Source organism: Lactuca saligna, chromosome 5, assembly GCF_052625555.1.
Source record: "Lactuca saligna cultivar CGN05327 chromosome 5, ASM5262555v1, whole genome shotgun sequence".
In the NCBI taxonomy this organism is placed as follows: Eukaryota; Viridiplantae; Streptophyta; class Magnoliopsida; order Asterales; family Asteraceae; genus Lactuca; species Lactuca saligna.
The window spans coordinates 218923741-218950871 of NC_136421.1; the positions used below are offsets into that span (position 1 = coordinate 218923741).

Below are 27131 nucleotides of genomic sequence, written 5' to 3' on the forward strand. Positions count from 1 at the left end.
AATATGTTTTTTTTTTCTTCTATGAACAAAAACATTTATATTGTTATCAATCCATAGATCATTATTTTTTCGTATAAGGATGTAATGATAATATTAGTTTTTTACTTAATATAGATAAAACAGCTTTAGTTACTGTTACACAAACTTCTTTCCATAATCATAGTATTGATGCTATAAAGGCGTTTTCTTTTATTTGGTTTTGTAATAGAAATTTTAATTGTTTAAAAGTTGGGTTAGTCTGCTCCTAACAACCTATAAACTTGATGTAATTGTTTTTTCACCCTCTAGTTCCTTGCTAGAGTTTTTATATTATGTGATTGTTTCCAAAGAGAAAGATAATGATACACAAACAATCAAAGAAAACAATAAAAAAAAAACAAGAGAATTAACGTTGTTCGATCGATATGACCTAAATATACTAATAGAAATTAGAAATCTCTTCTATTACTCACCTGTTTTCAAAGTGATTACATCAGAATCCCTATCTAGTAATACTTATAATCGTTAATCCATGCAATTATAAGGTCAGACCATATACAAGTATATCCATAATCGCTATTCGAGTTTCTTCAATAAACATAGTAAATAAAAAACCTAGCAACTATAGGATTGAGCCTTTCGCTAACTCCAATCCCTTCGAAATCTTCAATCAGGTTTATTCATTTTGTTCGGGCCAGATTACTTACGTGTCACCAAAATCCAAGTCACTCTAGCAATTTACACATTGGGCGTGTTTGGCAAAATTAGCTGTTAGCTGGAAGCGGGTAGCGGTTAGCTGGTAGCGGGTAGCTGGTAGCGTGTAGCTGGTAGCGGGTAGCTGGTAGCTGGTAGCGGGAAGCTGTAGCTTTTATTTGTTATATGAATGTTTGGTAAAAATAGCTAGAAGCTTTTGAAATATATAAAATTACATAAAAGGACAATTTATTAAAAATAAAAAAATATATAAATATATTTTTAAGGGTAATTATGGAAATTGATTTCAAAAGCTCCGGAGCGTTTTGTTAAAAGCTACATGAAGTAGCTTTTAGAATCGGAACGTTTTGTTAAAACTAAAAGCTAAACGCTCGTACTGCCAAACGAAGCTTTTTGTTTAAACTAGAGCGTTTTGTCAAAACTAAAAGCTAGAAGCTCCCAAACGCTTCCAAAAACTCCGTGTCAAACACGCCCATTGACTTGAATTGTCGTCAACCATCAAGTTAAGACAAGATAAATGACGATATTTCTTTTGTCTCATCTCATGTTTTGAGATCGACAAACACTTGAGAACCAAAAATACTAGGTAATCGACAATTAAAAGTTTGTTGGTTAGAATCCATTAGATAAGAAAATTTAAAAAATATAAAAATTTTAATGTACTAACAAAATAATATAGTGGTCTTTTAAATGTTTGAATGAAAATAGGTTGGATTTTTCTTACGTCAAAAAAGTTTAAATAAAACTTTCAGAAAATATAAGTATTCCAATACATTAAAAATGATATAAAACTTTTTTAAAAAATAAATGAAGATATATTAAATTTTCCTGAAATTTGTTAAATATTAAAATATGAAACTAAGATTTGGGGCCTATACCCACAAACAACGTATCACATTTTAATAATTACAAGACGACATGACACCACATAACCTTGTTTATTTTTGCCTTTCAAACATGTTTGTCTGGGTGTATGGCAAAACCCATGGCTGTTTAATACCCACCCAACATCAGTCAATAGAAACAACTTTTTAATCAGAATAACATTTTAATCCCTTTTCATGACCTCAAATTTTACGTTAGTTTCTCCTAATCTCACATACTAATACCGTAGCATGACATACATATATTACTTTCCCTTAAGTCAGTAATGAAAGGTATTTTTTAGAAACCCATTTGTTACAAAAGAGAATACATAAATTATTTGAATATTTATATAAAATAGAGTATATTAGATATCATAAATTTATAATATCTAAATTATACTATTCAATAAGCAATCAAGAAAAAATAAAATTATCTTCCGGTGGTAGTTTTCATTTTGTTCAAAAACAATTATCAAACCCTAATATTGGAAATAAAAGGAGAATAACGTTATTTGATATTGCTTGTATGGAGGAATGGAGTTGTAAAGAATAATCCAAATACACGATGATTACACGGTTCAATATATAAAATGAAAGCATTAAGTCGGTCAAATTAATGACCTCCTGACGCGCCACAACGAGTTTTGGCCGTTAACCCACTTGCTTAGCCTACCAAATACAAGCGAAACAACATGACAATTTAATTTGAACCGAATCTAAAGTAAATGTGTTTTTAAGTTACTTAGAATAACTCATTCAATCTATATAATTAATTATAAAATTATAAATTATAAATTATAAATAAACAAGGACTACACGGACTAGACACTAGAGTAACTCGTTTAATCTATATAACTACATAAATTAAGACTATACTCACCCACATGTTATATGAATTGAATAAAAAAAAAAATTTAACTTTAAATATTTTTTAAAGTAAACTTTAAAATTAATACAAACGAAATGATAAATAAATAAACAATTCAATCTATTTTATACTATCTTATAAAACATATTAGTCTTGAATTTTAAGAGGTATAAATTATAAATCTTTTTGTATAAGTCAATTATGAATAAATAATTTATTAATACTTACCAAAAGTTTAAAAACTTAAATTAGGGAAAGTAATTAAGAAATTCAATTTGAAGCAAAAATGAAAATATTAAAATATTAAATTAATGTATATAAATTTATTTACATTTCTTAAATTAGACACCAATATTAATTAATCTGTATCAATAGTATTAACAGAAAAATATAAATATAAGGTATAAGCAAAAATATTTTATTTAAATATGGTAACTTTTTATTGCATAATACCTAATAATTATTTCCCCGAAGAAACTATTCGCCAAAAAAGTTATTTGTCATCGTTGCATACGCAGGCAGACATCTAGTACTAATAACAAAAATCTATTGACATATTTTAAATATTTGTTTTGAATATCAAGGTGTAAACATTAAATATTTTTTTAAATAAAATTTCGAAATAAATAGACAACGTAAATAATAACCAGAACTTGAATAACTTTCTTTTTCAAGAGCATCAATATATTCTCTATCATCTTCTAATAGTCTAAGAGCATAACATACTTCTCTAAAAGTAGCACACTCGTGTCCATTTAACGTACGAATTTTTGCAAATGATTTTGGGCCTTCAACTTTATTCAAAAGAATTATAAAAAATATATGCTTTACTGAGATTAGGAGAAACTATATGAATTCTACCAATCGAAAATCCTTTTTGTTTTGGCGCCCAACGTCACTCTTGCAATTTTCATACAAATTTCATAGAAAATTCATCATATGAAAGTTTTTGTGCTTCTCAATGATGTTCATTACATGTCATCCAAGATAAGAATGGTTGAGAGAAAAACTTTGAGACACACTTTAACAAATGTTAGAAAAAGTATATAGCGGAAAAGTAAATCTCGAATGATCTAAAGCTCAACAATAATATTTAGAGTTAGTTGTGGAAAAGTAAAGAAATTGAAATGACAACAATTGTTATATCAAGTATACACATAAGTTGATTCATAACGTGGAATACATTCAAACCAAGTTAATAAGTGAGATCAAACTTAGTGATTAAGTCACAAAAGACTTGCTCCAAAGAGAGATTGTAATCTGTTATGTAAGAATAAGAAGTGTGAGTAAGAAAGATAGAAAAGATAACTTCTGAGATGTGTATTCAGAATAGATGCGTAAGGTTTTTTTTTTTAATACAAGAGAATGAGCTCTATTTATAGAGAGTCACAAAGTACACTAGATTGCATGTCTAAGAGTAGCCATGTAAGGCATACTGGACAATAGAGAGAGTTACAATAAAAGACAAGTAAAGTAATCTAGTAAATGAATACGGTAGATAGAGACTCCATATGCGGTTATGAAGGAGCTTGACTGTGGGTGCTTGAAGGCTGCGGTAGCTGAAGTTCAAGAGGGTCACTTTTTATGTTTCAACAATTTCCCCCTAAGTGACCTCTTTAACTTTTGATCAACTATCAAGTTTAAGAAACTTGATCAGGATCCACCAAAACTTCCTGATGTTTTCCAACCAGATGATTCTCCTTAAAATCTCGAACTTGACTTCTGCAGTAGTGTGCTTCAATTTTTCAACTGTAGTTCGGCAGATGTCAAGTTGCTTCCTGGTGAGGCGATGCATGGCAGTCATAGGAATGAAGTATTTGACATTATCGATCTTCCTTTTGAAAATGACTCCGAGTTCAGGGTAGTTGGTTGCACCTAATGATCTTTCTTCATAGCCTTCGGTAGGCATTGGTGCAGGGTCGAATGGTGGCAGATCAAATTTCATGGCAATGATTGGGTAGATGTTTGCGTCGATTTTAGAAAAATCACATACGGTTTCCTTTAAAAAGGTATTATCCCTTTCAAGTGCAATCTTCATCTTCGGGTGCTTCTCCGACTTGTTCTGGAACACCTTTGCAATTGGAAAGACTTCTTCCGGATTCATACATAGGAAGTCAGCTTGAGTGCGGACATAGTCGTGTTCCCTTCTAGTGAGGGTGTACTGGATGAAGTCAGCCTTCTTGAACTTCCGAATCTTGTAGTTCTTGACTATGGATGGTCTATCGTTAGACCATATATTCTCAATGGGAGAGGTATGCTTAGCATAAAAAAGACTAAGTCTCTCAAATTCCATTGGTAATCTTTTGAGGTCTGGAAGGTTGCGGTCGAATTGCCAAAATACTATGAAGTATCTGGCATTGGGAGAGATTGAGACATCCCAGTAGCCATTGGGGGGAGGTTCGGTGTATGTGAGGTGAGGTGTGTAATCTTCATCTAGCAGTCTGGGGTGAGGATTGATCCAAGAGTTTATCAAGGATTCATCCATGACAGTATCAAAACCGCATTCTCTCCATATAAGCTCCACAAGTTTAGCTGTTTTCCAATCTTTTTCCTTTGGGTGGTGGTAGGAGAGTCATTTGAGCTTGGATAGGACATGTGCTTCGCAAGATTTTTGAAGTGAGGGGGAGTCTCTGGTTTCTCAGGAGTGATCTACTCTTGCGGTGGAGTGTTATAAGGTGGAGTATGATGAGATGGTTGCAGTGAAGGTTGTGGTGTATGAATTTTTTCTGTAGTGATGAGGGGACTTTGATGTTGTGAAATGGAGTGATTGGAGTGATGGACTTCTTCTTCACTTCCCCTTCTTGAGAAGTTCAGACCCGAAGACTCCTCAAGCCATTTTCGAAGGCCATCAACTTTGGCAAAAACTTCTTGAAATTGTGCTTTGAGGGCATCTTCCAGTTCTTGGTTATTAGGAATGGTGGAGTTGAAGAGCAGTGTGTGAATTTCCTTGGTGAGTTGAATGATTTCGGGGCCATGAAAATTTGTGGACAAAGATCGCCGCAGGTGGTTGGTAGTAGCTTGAAGGACTGAGATTGTGGACTCATAGGCAGTGTGAGTCTCAACAATCAACTTTTGAGAGTGAGAGGCTTGATCCGCAATGGCTGCTTGAAGGTCTTTCTTGATTGCGGTTACCTTAGAGATGAGGCGTTCCATAGCAACCATGAAGTCCTTGTGATCTACTTGATGATTGTTGTCAAGGGATCGGATTCCCATTTCAACTATAAGAGAGATACGCTCAGCAGCCAATCTCTCAAGAGTTTCCAAGCACTTTATTCGTTTAATCACTGAATGCGGTTCAGGGGTGTCTTTTGGTTGCGGTTGAGTTGGTTTGACCGCAGTAAGGATATGATCAACCTTTGCTTGTAGGTTCAAAAATTATTTTCGAGTGACAACATTCTTCTTCTCTTTGGGATTTGAAGTTGAATGGTGAGAACCACTGGATTCTTCTTCTTCAGCAAATATCATAAAATCATCATTAGAGGGAGATGGTTTTTTTACCTCTTGTAAATCATCATCATCAAGACCTAAGGTGGGAGCAGAGCTCACTTCGATTGCGGTTCCTTCGTCTTGTGATCCTTGGACAGTAGGAGTGGGAAGAACTTTGGAAGCATTTTGATCAGTAGTTTCTTCCTGAGCCTTGTGGAAAGTTTCGACCATCTCAGGCATCCAGTCTTGAACTTTCAATATGGTGGCTACGGTATAGGCATTGTTAATTGAATTTGCCCAATACTTAGCCACAACTTGGATTTCTTGTTCCTTCTGCTGCTGTTGCTTGATTTGTTGATCTTTGCGTGCTTGGAATGCCCTACGGAAAGCAGCATATTTCTGAATCTTGGCATCAGTTACTGGATTATAGTTTAACCAAGATTCATTCGATTCTTCACCGTCAAATCCTTTATATAGCACTGAAGTGTCCTTCGGGTCCACGGATCCTTGCATATTTGTGCTCACCGTGTCTAAACCACTTGTTACAGATGTAAGCAGAGTAGGATTTCCTGAGCTTCCTCGGTCTCCTTGACCCATGGTCAAGTTTGGCCTCGACTCAATTCTAGCATGGGTGGAAGAAGTGCCCTGCGGTTGGGAAGGTGTTTGAAGTGTATGGGTTACATTCAAGAGGATGGAGTTCAACTCCTCGGGAGAAAAGAAATGCAGTCGGGAAGCCTTGGAGACCTTAGGGCGAGAACCAGTATTATCCACTTGGGAGTGAACTGAGGGGGGTCTCCACGATGTGGTGAATCAGACTCACTTTCTGAGCTTGATAGGTATTCGATGGTGGTGTCGAATGGGTGTGTGGCCACCCCAATGAATACCAGAGCCTGTTGAGAGGGTGTGGTATCAGTCCGATCTTGCATTTGGCTAGTGGGATCAGTTTTGTGTTTCTTGAGGATTGCAATTGGTTGATCATCCTCGACAGAGTCACTGCTGGAGATATGTTTACTTGGTTAAACTATAGTAATCAATGGTGGAGTTTTTCTTTTCTTGGAGGACTTGGAAGGCTTGGAAACATCTTTTTTAGGAATTCCTTGTTTCTTCTTGGAGGCCAATTTCTTTCTCCGTTGAGAAAGACTAGAGAGAGTAGTGGAAGAATGGACTGTGGTGCCTTCAGGGTTAAGGATTGAGGATGGATTTTGAAGAGGCGGGGTAGGAAGGTATGGGTCAATAACTTTCGTAGCCTCAATGTAATCTGAGACATCAGCAGTCTCAAGACCAAGGGTGGAAATAATATGGGTAGGAAGTCTTCGAATTGGTCCAAAAATAGATTGATCAGAAGAAGGATTGTACCTTTTGAGATCCTTGGTGACAAAGAAATTGATGTCACTGCCCATGTTGATCCTTGCATCTGCATGAAGGTCTGAAATGCAAAGGGACCAGAACCTTGCAAAAGTGAGTTCGGTCGGGTTCTCCCTTGGGCTCTCCGTGGGAATGTATTAAAGAAAGTCACCCCAAAGGATTTGCCCGCAGTTCACGTCATGACCTGTGAATATACTCCACACCAGCTCTAGAAGTTTAAGTCCCATATTATTCGTGCCTCCGGTTCTGCCGGATAGACTGCAGATGATGAAATGGTAAACGAATTGCCAGACCGCAGGCAGTTGGTTTTTCTTGAATTCCCCAATTCCTTTAATCCTCTTCTGATATCCCATTTGGTAAAGTGCAGAAGTAACGTCCGCCATTGATGGGGGTGAAAATCTTGATGGAGGGATGAACAAGGAGGTTAATGGCAGAAAGAAACTTTTCTTTAGTCAAGATGACCAGAGAATCGTTAACTAGGTTGAGATGAACTTCTTGTGGGGTTTCGAGTGGGCGATAAGCTGAGAAGGTGCATTTGAAAAGGGTTGAGATTGGGACAACGTCTGTGAAAGCATCGAAGGGGACAAACAAGGGATGATTCTTTATAAACTTGATCATCAGTTTAATCGGAGCATTGTAGGATGAATGATCTTCGAATATTGCTCTGAAATTGCTCGAAGCAATTGTTGGTGTGGGAGGTTGTGAGGCAGAGGTTGAACCAGTGGGGTTCATTGATCTAGATGCTTTGGATGGTTTCTTGAATACACCAGATTTCACCATTGTGGGATCTTGAGAGAAAGAGTAGAAAACAGAGTGCTTGAAAGAAGATTTAATGTTCAGAGAGTGTAAAGTGGTTTTAGGGAAGAAGAAGGGTTTATATAGGAAGGAAATTGAATAGTAATTGGATTTTACCCTAGGTAAAAGAAAGGATAAGGTAAAAGGTCATTTGGGGGGAATCTTTTGAATTGGAAATTAAATCTCAGCTACATAATATCAAACGGTTTCAAAAGGTTCCATATTTTAGATCCAATTTTCCAAGGCATGTTTATCACGTAAGTTGCAAACTTTACGTGCATGCAAGGCTCTAAAGACTTATAATGTCAAATCCAAGCTTGTAATGGAGTTTTACACCTAAGGAGAGGTTCATACTTGCTAAAGCTGGAAGCTTTCTGGACTTAGAGACCAAAGAGAGTTCAGATCTGAAGTTGCAACTTCAGATCTTAGCTCATACCCAAGAACAACTTCCTAATATGCTAGAAAAGCCCTAATCTTTAACCAAATGAGATCTAGAAGGAAATGAGGTCAATGTAACGACTTGATACCTTCAAATGATGCTAACTGAGGTAGATTTCTGATCCCCACACATTCCTTGCTTCTAGTCACCTGATCTCCAAGCTCTTCTCACCAAGATCCACCTTCCAAAGCTTAAAACACACAAAATGGAGCGCACACACACGTATTAGGGTTTGGTGGGCTCTCAAGAGACTGTAAGGGGCTAAAGGAGGCTAATGATCCTTTAAATAGGGTGCAAAACCCCGAAAATTAGGGTTTCATCCTCCAGCTCCTACTCGTCGAGTCCTATCTTGGACTCGACGAGTAGGTCACTTAAACACGTGGCCCAACCCACGGCTACTCGACGAGTCATGGCATCCAACTCGTCGAGTAGACCTTGCAATTATGAAAATTAAAGTCATAAATTAATACCTGAGAATCAGGGCGTTAAAAGAATATATGTATAATCATTTATGATTAGGCATATACATATAAACATGTATAATCATATATGATTATACATCTCTGCCATATAATCATTTATAATTAGACGTAACTTACTGTTGTCTGTACGCTGGAGCGTTAGAGCGACAAATGAGAAATATATGGTTGCGGTTGAATCTCATGAGAGAGAGCAAGATGTAAGTTCAATTGAGAAAATAAAAAAGGTTGAGAATGAGGAATCATTCTTAGTCAATTATTTATTTTTTGCTACAACACGCTCCCACATACCGGGCCGACGGAGGAAGAATAATATTCATATATGAATATAAATATAAATGTATTCTTATATGAATACACCACCTCCCTCCGCCATCAACGACCACTACCGCTGCCACCAACCACCACGCCACCACCACCACCTCCATAACCAACCACCACCAACAAATGCCACCTCTGCTAACACTCATCGCCGCCATATTTATATACGAATATTCACTTCTATTATACTTACTTATTCATATATGAATATACACATTCATATATGAATACACTTATTCATATATATAAATATTCGAAATGAGTGGTACATATTCATTCTTTCATTCTGAACTTTTTTATTCAATTGGAGTCTAACATATATATATATATATATATATATATATATATATATATATATATATATATATATATATATATATATATATATATATATATATATAAAGTCAAAATATGGGTTTGCCAACTAATAAGTCCTTTTTCCCATTTACCCAAATTCCGTAGACTTCTACGTATGATAACACATTCTAACAAGTTATAAATCACTATTATATCATACTCACGTACACTTTCTATGTTTCTTTATTCAAATGTGTATTATTTGTGAAATCTGTATTATTTGGCATTTTTTCAAATAATTTAACATTTTTAAAATAACTTATTATTCTTGTATTCGGATAGCATCGATCTTTATATATTAAATTTAGTTATCGATCTTTATATATTAATCGTTTAATTATTACAGGTGCATGTATCTCAATAAGTGAAAATAATGCTTATTTATACATAAAAAAATGCTAATGTGGAAAAATAAATCGATGAGATGATGAAATGAGATATTACTACGAAACAAAAACAAACTTGTTAGCTATTAAAAACATAGTTTTTGCAATAATTTAAATGATATTGATTTTAAATTTCATATTTACGTATTTGGATATTAACCCTTTAAACACGGAAAGTTAGAACATCTATAATGATGAACTAGAGTTGAATGAAGTGACAAATCTATTTGTCATTCAATAGATTAAAATCTATAATAATGAGATGTATGATTGATATTCAATGGATTTGAAGTTTAATAGTCATTGAACATTTGAATGGTTTTTATTTCTTAATTAATATATATTATAAATTAGTTTTTGTAATCTTTTATTAAATTTTATAGAGTTCAGTGCATTATAAAAAAATTTAAAAAGTTGTATGAGATATAAAAAAAAAATATATGTTAAAACCTATTAAAGGAAATAATTGAAGTCCATGAAATTAAATGAAATGTGCATGTTGTAGAAACTATGTCAAATAAACACATAATAAAAAAACTGCTTTTGTGAAAGGAAAGAACTACATTTGAATATGAACAAGATTATAAAGTCTACTCATAAAGGTGTTGCAAGCCTCTATCTCAATGTTGGTATGCAGGAAAATAAAAGAATAATAATTAATAGGAATTCAAAAGGCAATAAAACAAGTGGTTGCATATTTGAAAATTTCTTTTTGTGGAACCCTTCTCTCTCTCTCTCTATATATCTCTCCTTCATATAAAACCACCTTAGCCATTCTTCATTTCATCCAAACTTTTTCTCTCTTCTCTTCTCCTTCACCCCCATTTTACTTCTTCCTCGAAGAACAACACACCATGACTCTCAAGAAAACAGCAATATCATTCTTGCCAAATTGTTTCAAGATTCAAGGATCAATTCGTCCATTGAATAAACCCAAAAAGAAATCCGCTATTGCATCTCACAACTCTTTCCCCAGGATCTCTTTTACGGATTTAAGCAGCTCTACGATCTCTGAAGATATATCAAATTCACTCGCTGGTTCTAATCTCCACGTGTTCACCCTAGCTGAGCTTAAGCTAATCACACAGTCGTTTTCTTCATCGAATTTCTTGGGTGAAGGTGGGTTTGGACCAGTTCACAAAGGGTTCATTGATGATAAACTTCGGCATGGTTTGAAGGCTCAGCCTGTAGCTGTTAAGCTCCTTGATTTGGAAGGGTTACAAGGCCATAGAGAATGGCTGGTATGATCCTATATATATTTTATACAAAAATATATGTTTTAAACATTAGGAATAGAAACCCATTAACGTATTGAAATGATTTTTTTAACATTTTATCCGTTTGCAACAGACGGAAGTGACATTTCTTGGAGAATTGAGACACCCGCATTTGGTGAAGTTGATAGGATTTTGCTGCGAAGATGAACACAGGTTACTTGTCTACGAGTACATGCCACGAGGCAGTTTAGAGAATCAACTCTTTCGAAGTAAGTTCATTGATTTTTTGTAAAGCGTTATCATCGTTAATTATTAGCCATCGAATTAGTGCATGATTAGGAAATTTTGCTTTTATAATATTTAAATACACGTTAATTCACTTCTTGGTGTTGAAGTATTCGTGCATATCATCGTTTTCTGTTATATATTTTAATATGTGATCTTAGTTATGACTTGATTAAACTAAAGTTTTAGTGGGTAACTCGATGTTATTATATAGCATGGTGACAAACGAAATCTATTGTATATGCATATATAATATATGATGTAATTTAGAATTGATTTATGAAAAAGTCTTGTAAGTTGTTTATTTATTATTAATAATGTGTGATTTTCTATGGATTGTTGACAAGTATTAGGGCAAGGAATTGTTCATTGTCTTCCAAACTTTTGACTTTTTGGAAGTTTACAGGACAGTTTACCAGCTCCGTGACTTGCATATGTTAACTCTTAAAGTCAAACATTGTTTTTGCAAAGCAACCTCACATTATTAATGTTAAATAAATATAAATATGAACTTCTAGAATTCTTTTATTTTATTTGAACTTTTGTTATACCAAAACAAAATGTCATGACACGTTTATCTAATTAATCGGGTATGAACTTTCAGGGTATTCGGTGTCACTCTCATGGTCGATAAGAATGAAAATCGCATTAGGTGCCGCGAAAGGGCTTGCGTTTCTTCACGAAGCCAAAAAGCCTGTTATATATCGTGATTTCAAAGCATCAAATATATTATTAGATTCTGTAAGTTTTTTCTTATCAATGATTGATAATAATTCTTTATCAAAATAGCGTAAAATCTAATAGACTTTAACGTAACATTTTATTTACAGGACTATACAGCTAAACTTTCGGATTTTGGACTTGCTAAGGATGGCCCAGAAGGAGATGAAACACACGTTTCTACTCGAGTTATGGGTACACACGGCTACGCTGCCCCCGAATACCTCATGACAGGTAATATATGTATATTCATACATTATGCATTGGGTTATCCACAGAAAAGTTTCAAGTTTTTTTCAAAAGTTTCAATAAAATCCTAAAAGTTTTTTTTGAACAGAAAAGACTCAGTATTTTGAAAAAAATCATATAATCTATCATTTGTTGTTCAAATATAAAAATGATTTTTTCGTTAATTTAAGCAAAAGATCAAATATTGAGACTTTTCTGTAAAAAAAAATCTTAAAGCTTTATTAAAACTTTTAAAAAAAGTTTGAGACTTTTCTCTAGATAACCATTATGCATTTAAGTAAACTTTTATTTATATTAACCAACCTTTATTTTTGTTACCATTTTACTAAATTTGGAATATGATTTTTTTTTTCTAGGCCACTTAACAGCAGCGAGTGATGTTTATAGTTTTGGAGTTGTACTGTTAGAACTTCTGACAGGTCGGAAATCAATGGACAAGAGTCGTCCAAACCGTGAGCAAAACCTAGCAGATTGGGCTAGGCCTCAACTCAAATGTCATCGGAAACTCACCCGAATAATAGACCCGAGACTCGAAGGGCAATACTCGGAATTTGGATTAGAAAAGGCAGCGGAATTGGCTTATCAATGTCTTAGCCATAGGCCTAAAGCAAGGCCAAATATGAGCACGATTGTTAAAACTCTCGAGCCATTAGTGGACTTTAACGATGTACAAATTGGAACCTTTGTGTACACTGCTCCAAAAGAAGAGAAAAAGGAAAGTAAAAAAGATGTGAATGGACATCATCATAGCCACCATTATGAAAGAAACAGGACAAAATCGCCATTGTCTCCGCATGTAGTTCATTCAGACCCAAATGTACATCGGAGTGTCGGGTTGTGGTCCAGTTCTCCAATGCAAGAACAAAGATTAAAAAGAGGATAATTGATGGATTTGGAAATAGGATACATTATTTTTAGCTAATTTAAGTAGCTCATGACTCCCATATTATAATTTCAAGATCTTGAGTATGATTTTGAATTGTGCATATGAATAATGTTCAAAAATCATGGGACATACATCAAAGAGCGGATGACGTCAAAAGCTACGTTTTTGGTGGGCATAGGAGATATGTAATTGTGTAGATTAGAAATTTTCTTGGATTGTGTGGGTTGAATCATCAAATTTCTTTTGTTTTTTATTTTTATTTATTTCTAAATATATTAATAGAATTGTATATGGAAGGTAAACTTCCTCAAGGAAATTTCTTTCACGTATTTGCAAAAGCAATTAAATTATAATTTACGATTACGACTAGTCGTGTCATGCTAATTGTGTATGTTTTTATAATTAGTGTATACTAAAATTATGTTTACTAGTTTATAATCCGTGATAACCACAGTTATAAAATTAATTAAACTTTCGTATTAAAAAATCAAAATTATTAATCAATTATTTTAAATAAATTATTACTTAAAATATATTTTTTTAGTTATATAAAATTATAATCGTTGATTTAAATAAATACATGGAGTTATATCATTTTATAATTTATATTAATTTTATTTTATTTTTTAATCTAATGTTATTAATTTAATATAATTAACTAAAGAAATTTTAAAATTTAAAATTTAAAATGAAGAATCACTTATTAATTTAATAAAATTAGAGTGGGAAATTTAAAATTTAAAATTTAAAATGAATAATTAATAGGTTGATAAGTGGCATGATAAATGATATATATAACATTAATGAGGATATCTAATTGCATGACACTTGTTAATATGAGATTAAACCTATTTTTTTATTAGAATAAGGAGATAAGTATGTAATCACTCGCTCAAACGACTTGTTTGGTTATGTTTCAGAACATTCATAATTCAAGTTTAATACAGAGTAAAAAGAGTGAAATGACATGACATTTGATAGGGATTTAATGCATTGTGGATATTTTTTAGTGTTAGATAATTGAAATGTTGAATGTGCCATTGTATCCCCCATTCAAATGTTGATTGTTGTTTAGATAGGTTTCATATATTTTTGTTAAATACACATGTGTTTAATAGTATCTTGATTTGATTTGATAATCCATTAAGTTGTAGAAAAGTGAAATGTTAATATATCAACACATCAAAACTTTAAAGAATTTAATAATTATCGATGTCTATCATTCCATAATCAGGATAGTAGCTTCCTTAACCATTAATAGAAAAATTCCTGTTCAAACGTGTTATAAAAAAAAAAAAAAATCCTAAACAACAATCATTTTTAGAGGATGCATGACGTTTGATTATTTTTCCTACATTTGGATGAAATAGAAAAGAAAGACTGGGTCCCTGTGAAAGAATATGTAAAATATCTTTTTTCTTTTAGAAAAATCAGAAAACGATATTAGGTTAGACTTCCGGGATGAGTTTTTGAACCTTTCCCTTGGTCAATTTGTTGACATGGACAATATGACTATGTCATTATGTAGTTTATGTATGTACCTAATTTTTTCCCATAAAATGTAAAATATATTTGAAATTTAATAATTTTTTTATTGTAAGTTGGATTTAATAAACCCATGGCTTTAACAAGAAATATCGAAAGCACAAGTAATTATTTTCAAATTGATTCATATATTCATCGACAATGACAAGACACGATTATATTTTTAGTACAAGTGATAAGTGGTTGCAAAATAAAACAGAAATCAAATATCTTTTTATTTATTGTTTTTATCTATCTACATTTTCATTAAAAAAAAAAAAGAAGATTAAAAGAATAATATTAATGAATTCCATGTTATTATTTTATATTAATGAAACTTTAACGGAAATAATTATCAACAACCACTGTATTTTAACATACGAGAACAATAAAATACACATATTTTGTCCAAATTAACTACAAATATTACAATTTGACAAGAAAATATATGAAAACACATTACAATGGTTAACTATGCGAAGTGCTTATGGATTCAAAGGAGTTAAATAATTGTATTTGTCACATATATTTATATAACTAAATGCTTCCCATGCTTTTTCGGTTCAACGGATTCACAAATTGAGCACGAAAAAACGAAAAAAGAAAAGACATAAAGACCATTTGTATATATAAAGACCATTTGTATATTTGATCGTTAATTAAAAAAACTATAAACAATCATTTGTGATATAAATACTTACCTTTTTTTATTATTCTAAAAGGACACTATCATTTATCCTATTTTCGTTATCGAAAGCACATTCAAATACCAACTTTGTTTATTATTCTAAAATTAACACTATAATTTATCACATTTTGTTATCAAAAGTACATTGGAGCCTCACCTTTTCTGTATGGAGTAAACCATTATTCTTCTGTTGTTCCACTTCACTACTCTATTTTTATGATTACAAAGCTTCTAATAAATTTTAGTGTTTAGTTTTTATTTAATTATAATCCATAACATGTTTCTACTATGAATTTGACTGTTGAGTAGCAGCCACGTTAGATTGATTTCAATGTATGCCTCTGTGTATATGTGCTTATTTATTTATTTATTTATTTTGTTCGTATGAGAAGGAAGAAGATGAAGCTAAGAGAGAGTGGGGTGGGGATTAAGGGAGGTAGATCCTTAATTATGTTTTACATGGACCAAAGACTGCCCTTGTATTTTTCAAAAACCATAAGGATGCAATCGGTGAATTGCTTAAAAAATGGACTGAACCTACGAATTGGACTAAACAACAGGGACCATTTGTGTAATTTACTATTTTTTATGTAAACTTTTTCTAAGTTTTATCCGAGTAAAAAAAGATAGGTGCTTATTCATAAGGGAAAATGACTCTTGAGGGTAATTAATTTTTGCGTTTGTACTCATTTGGTCCCTTTTTTTTTTGTATTCAATATACCATCGAACTTGTTGTTGGTGTTTACCATAGCCCTTTTGACCGGCTTTTGACCTGTGATAGCCGGTCAAAGGGTTATGGTGAACACAAACAACAAGTTCGATGGTATATTGAGTACAAAAAAAGGAAAGGGACCAAATGAGAACAAACGCAACAGTTGGTTACCCTCTTGATTCATTTTCCCTTTACTCATTTACAACAAATCTCACATCATCTCCTACTGATATTAATGATTTTTTGAGATTCATTCTTGCTTCTCTTCAAAACATAACCTACGAAAGAACATTATTCATGCATTACAACTTTGTAATGCACTTGAATATTTATTAGGGGAATATTGACTAAGCAGACGAATTTCATGACTACATTTACATTTTGTAACACTCAAAAATTTAAGCCAAATTTAAACTTTCAAAAACACGTCGAATTCGTCAAAACATTACAACTTTGTTTTCAAAATACATTTATATCATAGTTTTCCCAGAAACATAACACAATAGGAGGAGTTGTATGATCATGCTTTTGCCTTGCTGCAATCCCCTGAGGTACCTGAAACAATAAACTGAAACTGTAAGCCCGAGAGCTTAGTGAGTTACCCCCAAAATACCGATACACATACAGTCCACATAACCGTGTCACACGTTAACATATCGTAACAAACTGAGCAAAAAAGCACATAACGGGTCCACAGCTTTACAGACTGGAATACCCCTGGGCCCACAGTGTGAGTATGGAATACCTACCGGGCCCTTAGCTCACATCTGGATTGCTACCGAGCCCTCAGTACGCGTTTGGAATGTCTACCGGGCCCTTAGCTCGTATCTGGAATGCCCCCTAGTCCTCAGTATGAGTCTGGAATGCTTACCGGGCCCTCAGATCATATCTGGAATACTCTAGGGTTTGTTGGCTACCGCACGGAGCAGTACAGCCTGAACCCATCCCACATAACATATCACATGTAACAGATAATGCACATACCGGAAATCAATCAGTATCACAGGTAGTCCTACAGTCCTACCCTAAAGCGTATCAAACCTGCATGCATAACTAACTTCGAATCAACATAATACAACTACTAGGATATCATCTCCAATGGGCCGGCCTTGGTGCCTTAGACCCCCTTGGGAGATTTATGAAAAAGGTTGTGTGGTACTTTTAGGTGGTGGGGTTCGTGTTGGACCCGAGAGTTGAGCTATCTTATTTCCGACGACAGTTGCGAGGTGAGTTATCCTCACTATACTAAGGGGGTCTAAGGCACCAAGGTCGGCCCATTGGAGATGATATCCTAGTAGTTGTATTATGTTGATTCGAAGTTAGTTATGCATGCTAGTTTGATACGCTTGAGGGTAGGACTGTAGGACTACCTGTGATACTGATTGATTTCCGGTATGTGCATTATCTGTTACATGTGATATGTTATGTGGGATGGGTTCAGGCTGTACTGCTCCGTGCGGTAGCCAACAAACCCTAGAGTATTCCAGATATGATCTGAGGGCCCGGTAAGCATTCCAGACTCATACTGAGAATTAGGGGGTATTCCAGATATGAGCTGACGGCCCGGTAGGCATTCCAGACGCGTACTGAGGGCTCGGTAGCAATCCAGATATGAGCTAAGGGCCCGGTAGGTATTCCATACTCAAACTGTGGGCCCAGGGGTATTCCAGTCTGTAAAGTTGTGGACCCGTTATGTGCTTTTTTGCTCAGTTTGTTACGATATGTTAACGTGTGACACGGTTATGTGGACTGTATGTGTATCGGTATTTTGGGGGTAACTCACTAAGCTCTCGGACTTACAGTTCCAGTTTATTGTTTCAGGTACCTCAGGGGATCGCAGCAAGGCAAAAGCATGATCGTACAACTCCTCCTATTGTGTTATGTTTCTGGGAAAACTATGATATAAATGTATTTTGAAAACAAAGTTGTAATGTTTTGACGAATTCGACGTGTTTTTGAAAGTTTAAATTTGGCTTAAATTTTTTAGTGTTACAAAATGTAAATGTAGTCATGAAATGCGCCTACTTAATCAAGATTCCCCTAATAAATATTCAAGTGCATTACAAAGTTGTACATGCATGGATAATGTTCTTTCGTAGGTTATGTTTTGAAGAGAAGCAAGAATGAATCTCAAAAAGTCATTAATATTAGTAGGAGATGATGTGGGATTTGTTGTAAATGAGTAAAGGGAAAATGAATCAGGAGGGTAACCAACTGTTGCGTTTGTTCTCATTTGGTCCATTTCCTTTTTTTGTACTCAATATACCATCGAACTTGTTGTTTGTGTTCACCATAACCCTTTGACCGGCTATCACAGGTCAAAAGCCGGTCAAAAGGGCTATGGTAAACACCAACAACAAGTTCGATGGTATATTGAATACAAAAAAAAGAAAAGGGACCAAATGAGTACAAACGCAAAAGTTAATTACGTCGAGAGTCATTTTCCCTATTCATAATCACTCGCATCATCATGTCGACATGACCTAAACACAAACAATCGTCAAAATCGTCTTCGCATGACTGATCGGTTATTGTAAGCTTGAAGCAAGAAATTCTTCGCCCCAAAATACTTCCGTTTGGTACTCGCCTGAATAGCTCATGGCTTCTCTAGACACCGATGTCACCATGGTTCCGGCTGGCGATGGTTCAGGCGGAGCCGGACCTTCTTCTTCAACCGCCTCCACTTCTTCGTCAACCAAGAAAGCTAAGCGATTTGAGATCAAAAAGTGGAACGCTGTTTCTCTATGGGCTTGGGGTATGCTAATACAACCCCCGTTCTCTGTTTGCATCATCTTTTGTTTCCTAATTGGTTGTTTGATGCAGATATCGTCGTGGATAATTGCGCGATATGCAGGAACCATATCATGGATCTCTGTGAGTTCTGTTTTCCCCTATTAATTTCATTAGTTACTTCAATTGTATGTTTGGTGATTAAAATTCGTGTTTAAACCTAGAGAAAAAGCTGCTAATTGTATCGAACCATGTTTAGGGTTCAGTTTAGTTCATCTGATTGAGGGCATTTTAGTTTTTATGGGTGAAATCAGTGATACACGAACATGTGACCTTCTCGCTACGTTATCATATTGATATTGAAAACCACAACTTTATCAATGTATTCAAAGTTCAATCCATATACTTAAATCATCAAATGCGATGGGTTCCTCGCTTATGCAATTTTATATGTTTCTCTTATCAAATTCTCACTGGTGTGTTGATTTGCAGGCATTGAATGCCAGGCTAACCAAGCCAGTGCTACTAGTGAGGAATGCACAGTTGCTTGGGGTATGTATCTTCTCTTCCAATCTTTTGGTAACATAAAAACATATGTTATTCATAGTCATCCTGGATCAAATATTGTGTGTTGTACACTCACTAACATCTTTTCTTTATCATTTTCTTTCTGATTTTGAAAGACTAAAACACTTAATTCCTTCCTCTTTCATTGTAGTTTTTTGGTATGATAATCTCCTGTATACACCCTTATTTCTATCGTTTTGAATGGAATTTTTAATCACTTGATTCCTAAGATCATCTGTTAGTGTGGACACCTTCTGAATTCAGGAACCCATGTTTTTGGAAAGTTTATTCTTTTCCTTGATTTTGAAGGCTAATTCCATTGCTGACTTCAAATTAAGAGGTGATAGATAAGATGTGTAATTCAGCTTTAATAATTAATATTCATTCCAGCCCATTAATAAACTGACTGATAATCGATAAAGACTTGTTTAGAAATACCTGTTGCCAGCTAATTTTGCCGAACATGCCCTATAAGTTGGCTGATAAAAAAATGATGTTTAGTAAAACTTGTTGATGAAAGATATAAATTTACATAAAATGGCATTTAGAAAAAAATGTTTCTTATAATCAATTATCTAATTATAAGAAAACTGCAAAAAAGTCCTTACATATTGGTTTCATAATCGATTTAGTCATTATATATTTTTTTTATTCAATTAAGTCCTAAAAACTGGTAATTATATTCAATTTGACCATTTTATTCAGTCAACAGGTCATTCAACTTTCGAAAATTATATTCTTGGCCTAGATTTAAATTTTCTTTTATAAATTTGGTCCAAAATTTATATTTTTGGTCTAGATTTTAAGTTTTATTACAAATTTGATCAAAAATTTACCCTTTTAGCTAAGAATTCATAATTTTGTTATGAATGCATCCTAATTTTAGTTTTTTTTTTACAATTTTTTTCTCAATATTTTGTTTTGAAAATATTTTTGCTTTATAAAATCATATTTATACAAAAAAACATATTTTCATATAAAAAATCTTATATTTCTATATAAAATCTTTTAAAAAAAAACTTGTGTATACGAAATTTAATCCATTTATAAAAGGTTTTTAGTTTAATACAGTAATTTAATTTAAAATAAATTAGCTAATAAATAATAATATATGGTGAAGAGTTTTAATCTATGTGTATCATAAAAAAATGTTTAATGTTTGTGTATACTAGCTTTTCTAACCAGGTAGTCCTTACCTCCTTTAACACAAAGACATTGGTAATATACCCAAAAAAAAAACATCAACAATTTCTTCTTGAATTTCAAAACTTGGTCATTCTTTTTAGAGAAAATTGTAAATTTGGCCAAATATACTAATTACTTTGTGAAAAATAGCAAAAAAAAACCCAAATTACAAATTAGCCCCTAAAATCGCAGATGGATTAAGCCCATCTGCGATTTTGCATTTCCATCTGCGAACGTACAAGTACCTAAATCACATCTGTGCTTTAGGCACTTCTAGGATCGTAGAAGGAACAGTCCATCTGTGATTTTGATAATTTCATCTGTGATTTCGTGGATTTTTGTATAAAAACGTTTTTTTTTTTTTTTTTTTTTAATATCATTTTTCACTATCTTTTTTTAAAGATATGCTACTCTCTCTCTCTCTCTCTCTCTCTGCGATCTCCTTAGAGCTATCATGGACGATTTGTTCAAACTCTTATCAATTTCGTAATAAAAAATGATAATTTTTTGAAAAAGTTTATATATAATAAGGTTGTTTCGTAGTAAAAAAAAACAAAAAAATTCACAAAATCGTAGGTGAATTGGAGAGGAAATCGCAGAAGGATAGTCAATCTGCGATTTTAGGTTGAAAAAGGGGGTATATATACAGCGGAAAAAAGTGACTATAGCATGTATGTGCTTTAGCCACTTGTACGTTCGCAGATGGCATGATGAAACCTTAGATGAATTATACCCATCTGTGATTTTAGGGGCTAAAAATGCAATTTTGGTTATAATTCTACAAAGTAATTAGTATATTTGGCTAAATTTGCAATTTTCTCTTCTTTTTATTCTAACACTTATTAATGGATTTGTATTTAACCTTTTATTCAAATAAATAATAATTATTTGTAAAATAATGCATTGAAATTATTTAATTAGTATAAGATAGAAAAAAACTTTTGTCTACGTTTTGAAAAGAGGAATATTTCAAAAAAAAAATACATAAACTACAAAAACTAACGTTTTCTTAAGGATGAATATACATTTTATTTGATATTATTAATACACTAAAAATTCCAAATCATATATTAACATAATTTAATGTTCATAGTAGAAAAACTATAAGTAATATATCTTTATAATAATAAATATACCTTTTGAAAAAGATTTACCAAACTTTTTTATAGAACATGAACAAAAGAAAAAAAACGTAATTTTGGCTCTACAATAGAATCTAAATACTTTTTCGATAGAAACGTAGAATAGATTATATTTGATAAAATATAGATATGATTTTATTTGACAAATTTATACAAAAATATAAAAATTCTGAAATCTTTAGCCAAAATGGTAAATTTTGGATCAAATTTGTATTTTTAATAAAATTTATAATTTGGACCAAAAGTATAAATTTTGGACCAAAATTGTAATTGAAACAGACACATCGCATGATCCTACCTTTGTCACATTATTTATTTGGTTTCTGTAATTGTAATGGTCAATATATTTCAATAAAACTTGGAAAAACAAATGACTTCAGTTATTAGCCTTTCATATTATTCAAAAAAAAAAAAAAAATTGCTGTAAAGCATTTTAAAAAAGCTGTGATGAATGGTTTGAAACCTAATGTCGGCTTTTAGTTTTAATCGCTTATCTATTGTTTCCTCCTTTTATTTTGGTAATCATGTTTATTATCCTATCCTATTCCTGTGTTTAATTAAATCAAATCAAAACCTGTAGGTGTTTGCAATCATGCCTTCCACTTTCACTGTATTAGCAGGTGGCTCAAAACTCGCCAAGTCTGCCCATTAGGTACCCCACCCCCATCTCCCATAATTACTTCCTCTCCAATCATTTTTAGGAAATTAAATTGGTTCCTACCTTTTATGCCTACAAATGTTACTACCCAATAAAATTATGACAATTATCATCGTTCCATATTTTTTTAACTAACTCATTAAGGTTATATTAGGAATATATCAATTACAATTAAATTGAATGGTGATTTGTCATAATTTTAGTGGGTAGGAATAATTGTAGGCATAAAAGGTAGGAGGTAATTTAATTTCTCATCATTTTTTCATTTCATTTTTTATGCAGATAACAGTGAATGGGAATTCCAGAAGTATGGTCACTAGAACCTTTCTACTGCATTTTCATTCAATCATTCAACAAAACAACTTTATTTATATTTTATAATTCACGTATTATGAAACTACCAAACATGTAATATTAGGAATCTTCTTGTTATTTACACTTATTTTAAATTTAAATAACTTCTACCATTCGCTTCCTAACACATGCTTGCTCAACCTTCATAGCTGGAAGTGGAAGTAGATCTATAGCTTTTTTTTTTTCTTTTTTTTATGTATGTATAAAAAAAATTATATAATTTTAAATCACTAAACTGTGTATCTTGCTGTTCCCAAGATCTACACCAGACAAACTTATACTGTTCTTAGATGCTCTTTGTTCATTGTTTTTGTTTCTTCCAATGATTTTCCAAGTTGTTAAATCAATAATCAATGAACTAGTAAATATCACACCAATATATGTTTAAGTACAACAGAAAGTAGAATCATGTCTTAATCGATGTGTACGTTTTTCATAAATTTCGTACAAAAAACTTTATAAATCATTGACTCTAGGCAACTTCGCATGTGCATTTTTATGATTTTGACTGTTTTTACACCCTAAAAAGGTAGAATTTATATATGTATCCAACTCATCACGTGTTTGGTTCTCTTTATGTATATTCCGTCTAGTAATAACATGTTACAACCAAATCTTAGTAAGTGCAAAACACTTTTGTAGGTTATATTATTTATATTTTAGTCGAAGTTTCTTCACAAATCATGTACTTGTTTGCTGAAATCATGCATTGTCATTTGTCAATCATACATTTGGATATATATATATATATATATATATATATATATATATATATATATATATATATATATATATATATATATATATATATATATATATATATATATATATATATACACCAAAGTTACTAGTGCTTTTTTGGTGCACCATTGTTTGTATTTCTCCTATTATTTTTAGAAGGTTAATGGTGGGGTATTGAAAATTGAAGCTGTATAACACTTACTAGCAAGTCATATATATCCCCTACCACCTAAATAGTGCGTGTCTAGTTTCTTTTTAAAGTGGGAATTTGTTTGAGTGTAAATTATTTATATGCATGATCAAAATATTATGGATGCAATTAATAGAAATGATAATCGGTGGAAAAAAAAGGTGACATGGGTACACGATGGAATCAATTTTAGGTGATTGACCATTATTAAAAGGAAGTTTAAAGTGTCGAACTCGAGTGAAAGAAGGGGAGTCCTTGATTATCGAAACACTTGAGATCTTGATCCAAATTATGGGCAAAAGTAGGTCACCATAAAGGCCTTTTGCCTCTTAAAGAATAAACTTTTTCTATGTTGACTTATGAAGTCTTCATTTTAGTTGTTTTTCTTGTGGACTTGTGTATAAGAAAACATTTTCGAGTGAATAACTGTGGAAGGCCTTTAACATGGAGTCTATATGTTGCTCTTGATTATGAGGTGTAATGTGTTTCTTCTTTTAAATATGTCGGATCTCGAAGATAATTTTTAATTAGTTCTTGTATTATTATTAATATTGAAATTAAGTTTGTTTATGGTCTAATTAGTTATAATGGGTGTTTTTTAACAAGAAAAAGAATAGAGTTAAGACGAAAAGCAAAAAACAAAATCGAAGGTTCTATTTAACATATGTATCATAGTTTTGTCTAGTATAACAAAATGAGCATAAGCAGCTCTGTCGACATAAAATGTGGATATAGATAGAAGGTGTATTGGTCTATTGGAAATTCCATTTTATAGCAAAATATCTTAAGTTTTAACGACTATTATAAAATTCAATTTCTTTGTGATTTTTTTTGGACATTTGAATTTTTTTGGACATTTGAATTTTATAGCAAAATATCTTAAGTTTTAACGACTATTGGGGTAACCACAATGTCCAAGTTACGCTATATCCACTATATCCATTAAAAAATCACTCATGTGAATTCATAACACTACTTTTAAAGACAAAACTCTTCCTGATGTTAACTATTTGAAAAATGATACTATTCCAAAGCATCCAAATTGTGGCTACCACAATGACTTCTAGAGTAGGTATGACAATCGTGTCGTGTTCGGGTTGACGAGTCAAAATATGTCAACCCAAACACGACCTATTTAAATATACAGGTCACGTGTTAGCGGGTTCGGAACATAAACTCATATATGACCCGCCAACCTATTTATTTATATGGATTCACAGGTTGGCGGGTTCGTGAGTCAGATTTGGGTTCGTGGGTCAAATTCCATAAAAAAATTGACAATTAAACATGAATACATTTTTGATTTTTAATGCAAACATATCCGAATTTTAAACACTTAAGTCTTTAACATCCAAATGAAAATTAAAAACATTTATAGAAACATGTTCAAACTAAACATTAATACAAACATAGATAATTTAAGCACTAAAATAATAGCCACAATTCCCATTTTTTTCTCCCAAAAAACGAAGACAATTCACCAACACCATTTCGATACCTGATTTCGATCACAGAGTAACAGAGGGGAGAGTGGGATTGTGGGAGACCAGGAGACTGGAAGTCTGGAAGAGAGAGATATGCTCATACGCGATTTGATTTGAGATTATCATTTAGGGCAAATAGGAAAAATGGTTACATACATAGTCTTACATGTTACGACTTATGACCTTAGGTCATCCATCACGAGTCAAAATCTCAAAACAATCAAATGGTCTATGAATCAATGATATATATATATATATATATATATATATATATATATATATATATATATATATATATATATATATATATATATATATATATATATATATATATTATAATACTTATTAAATATTAATACTTGATACATAATAACATTTAAAAATAAAATAATTTTTTTGTTAAAAATATAAACGGGTTGGTGGGTCATTTATTTTTTGAGAAACTCATATATGACTCGTTTAATAAACGGGTTGGCGGATTGAAAAACTCAACCAAAACCCATTTATTTCGTGTCTTGTCACGGATCGTGTCGAGAATTGTCAGCCCTATTCTAGAGTTGGTCTCTTTGATAAATTCAAGTTAAAATCTATCTAAGACAACAACTCTGCAATATTTTGAAAAAGATGAAAAGACATATCAAACCACTTAACAACTTTCCGCCAAATTTGGTTGGCACCAAACATGTGCCTATAATCTTTCACCTTTAATTAACAAGAAGGACATTGCACCGAAGGAACATCAACATTTTGATCCATCAAGTTGACTCTAGTATAGAGTGTATCAAGCACAACACGCCAAATAGGAACATATAACTTGATAGGGACTATCTTACACCATCTCGTAGCATTAACTCCATCTTGAAGCAAGACACCATTAATATGTTGTGTAGCGTTGTTAATAACAAAAGCCCCATCCAATCCTATCTCTCACTCTTACCTATCATCATAATTTCATAAATACACTTGAGAAATAATGTCCCTCAAGGTCAAAAATCGGGAAGTAGTAATCCCACCATCTCCAATAGGTCTATTCCAACTCCAACTCCACAACCAATCACATCATCTACCACAAATGAAGCACTTTTTATTAGTTTCCATCGCATAAAGCCTCAAAAATCTATGATTAAGAGTATCATCACCTAAATGTATCCTCCAAAAAAAAGTGGTATCCACATTCCTAATTATCTTTTGTAAAAAACGAATAAGGAATTATTTGTTTACATGCATTTTGTCAAAAAGCTTCACCATAGAATCCAAACACAACCTCCCTTGAAATTGTTTATGTGAGGATCAAGACCTCCATGCACTTCATAAATGTTTCTAACTGCACCCCACAAGGAATTACAGTCATTATGAAACCTCCAACTCTATTTAAGCAATAAGGCTACATTAAAAGCCCTTAAACTACCAATTCCCAATCCATCCTTCTCTATAGAGTTTAAAATATTATCCCACTTTACCCGAGGAATATTTTTATCTAAATCATTACTCCCCAAAAGAACTTGGCTCTTAAAGACTCCAAGTAATTTACCATGGCCTCTAGCATCTTGAACATGGATGTATATTAAATACCAATACTACCAAGAACCAACATGATCAAAATCAATCCCCCCCCCCCCCCCCCTTATATAAAGTAGTTTTACTTTCTAATTCACCAATCACTTGTTAAACATTTGGAGGATTGTATTCTAGTTTTCATCACGACCCATATTCGAGCCCACAGATAAACCAAGGTAAGTAATAGGTATTGTAGCAACAAAACATCCCATAACAATAACCATGTCTTACATATGTTGCAAGTCAA

General features: G+C 32.8%; 2 protein-coding genes across 3 annotated transcripts; both read left to right on the plus strand.

Annotated features, from left to right (window-relative positions):
- The first annotated feature begins 10756 nt into the window (after positions 1 to 10756).
- RIPK (Protein kinase superfamily protein) lies at positions 10757 to 13715 on the plus strand. The gene is made up of 5 exons (XM_078993328.1): positions 10757 to 11236; positions 11346 to 11481; positions 12102 to 12238; positions 12328 to 12451; positions 12823 to 13715. The coding sequence occupies exons 1-5, from the start codon at positions 10850 to 10852 to the stop codon at positions 13347 to 13349; spliced, it is 1311 nt and encodes a 436-aa protein (XP_078849454.1). The 5' UTR covers positions 10757 to 10849; the 3' UTR covers positions 13350 to 13715.
- A 5034-nt stretch (positions 13716 to 18749) lies between these two features.
- LOC145044964 (RING-box protein 1a-like) lies at positions 18750 to 23025 on the plus strand. Of its 2 annotated transcripts, XM_078993329.1 has the most exons (5): positions 18750 to 19031; positions 19100 to 19150; positions 19499 to 19558; positions 22481 to 22552; positions 22841 to 23025. In XM_078993329.1, the coding sequence occupies exons 1-5, from the start codon at positions 18875 to 18877 to the stop codon at positions 22876 to 22878; spliced, it is 378 nt and encodes a 125-aa protein (XP_078849455.1). In that variant the 5' UTR covers positions 18750 to 18874; the 3' UTR covers positions 22879 to 23025. The 2 variants fall into 2 exon arrangements, with proteins under 2 accessions (XP_078849455.1, XP_078849456.1); XM_078993330.1 differs by lacking the exon at positions 22481 to 22552.
- Positions 23026 to 27131: the final 4106 nt, after the last annotated feature.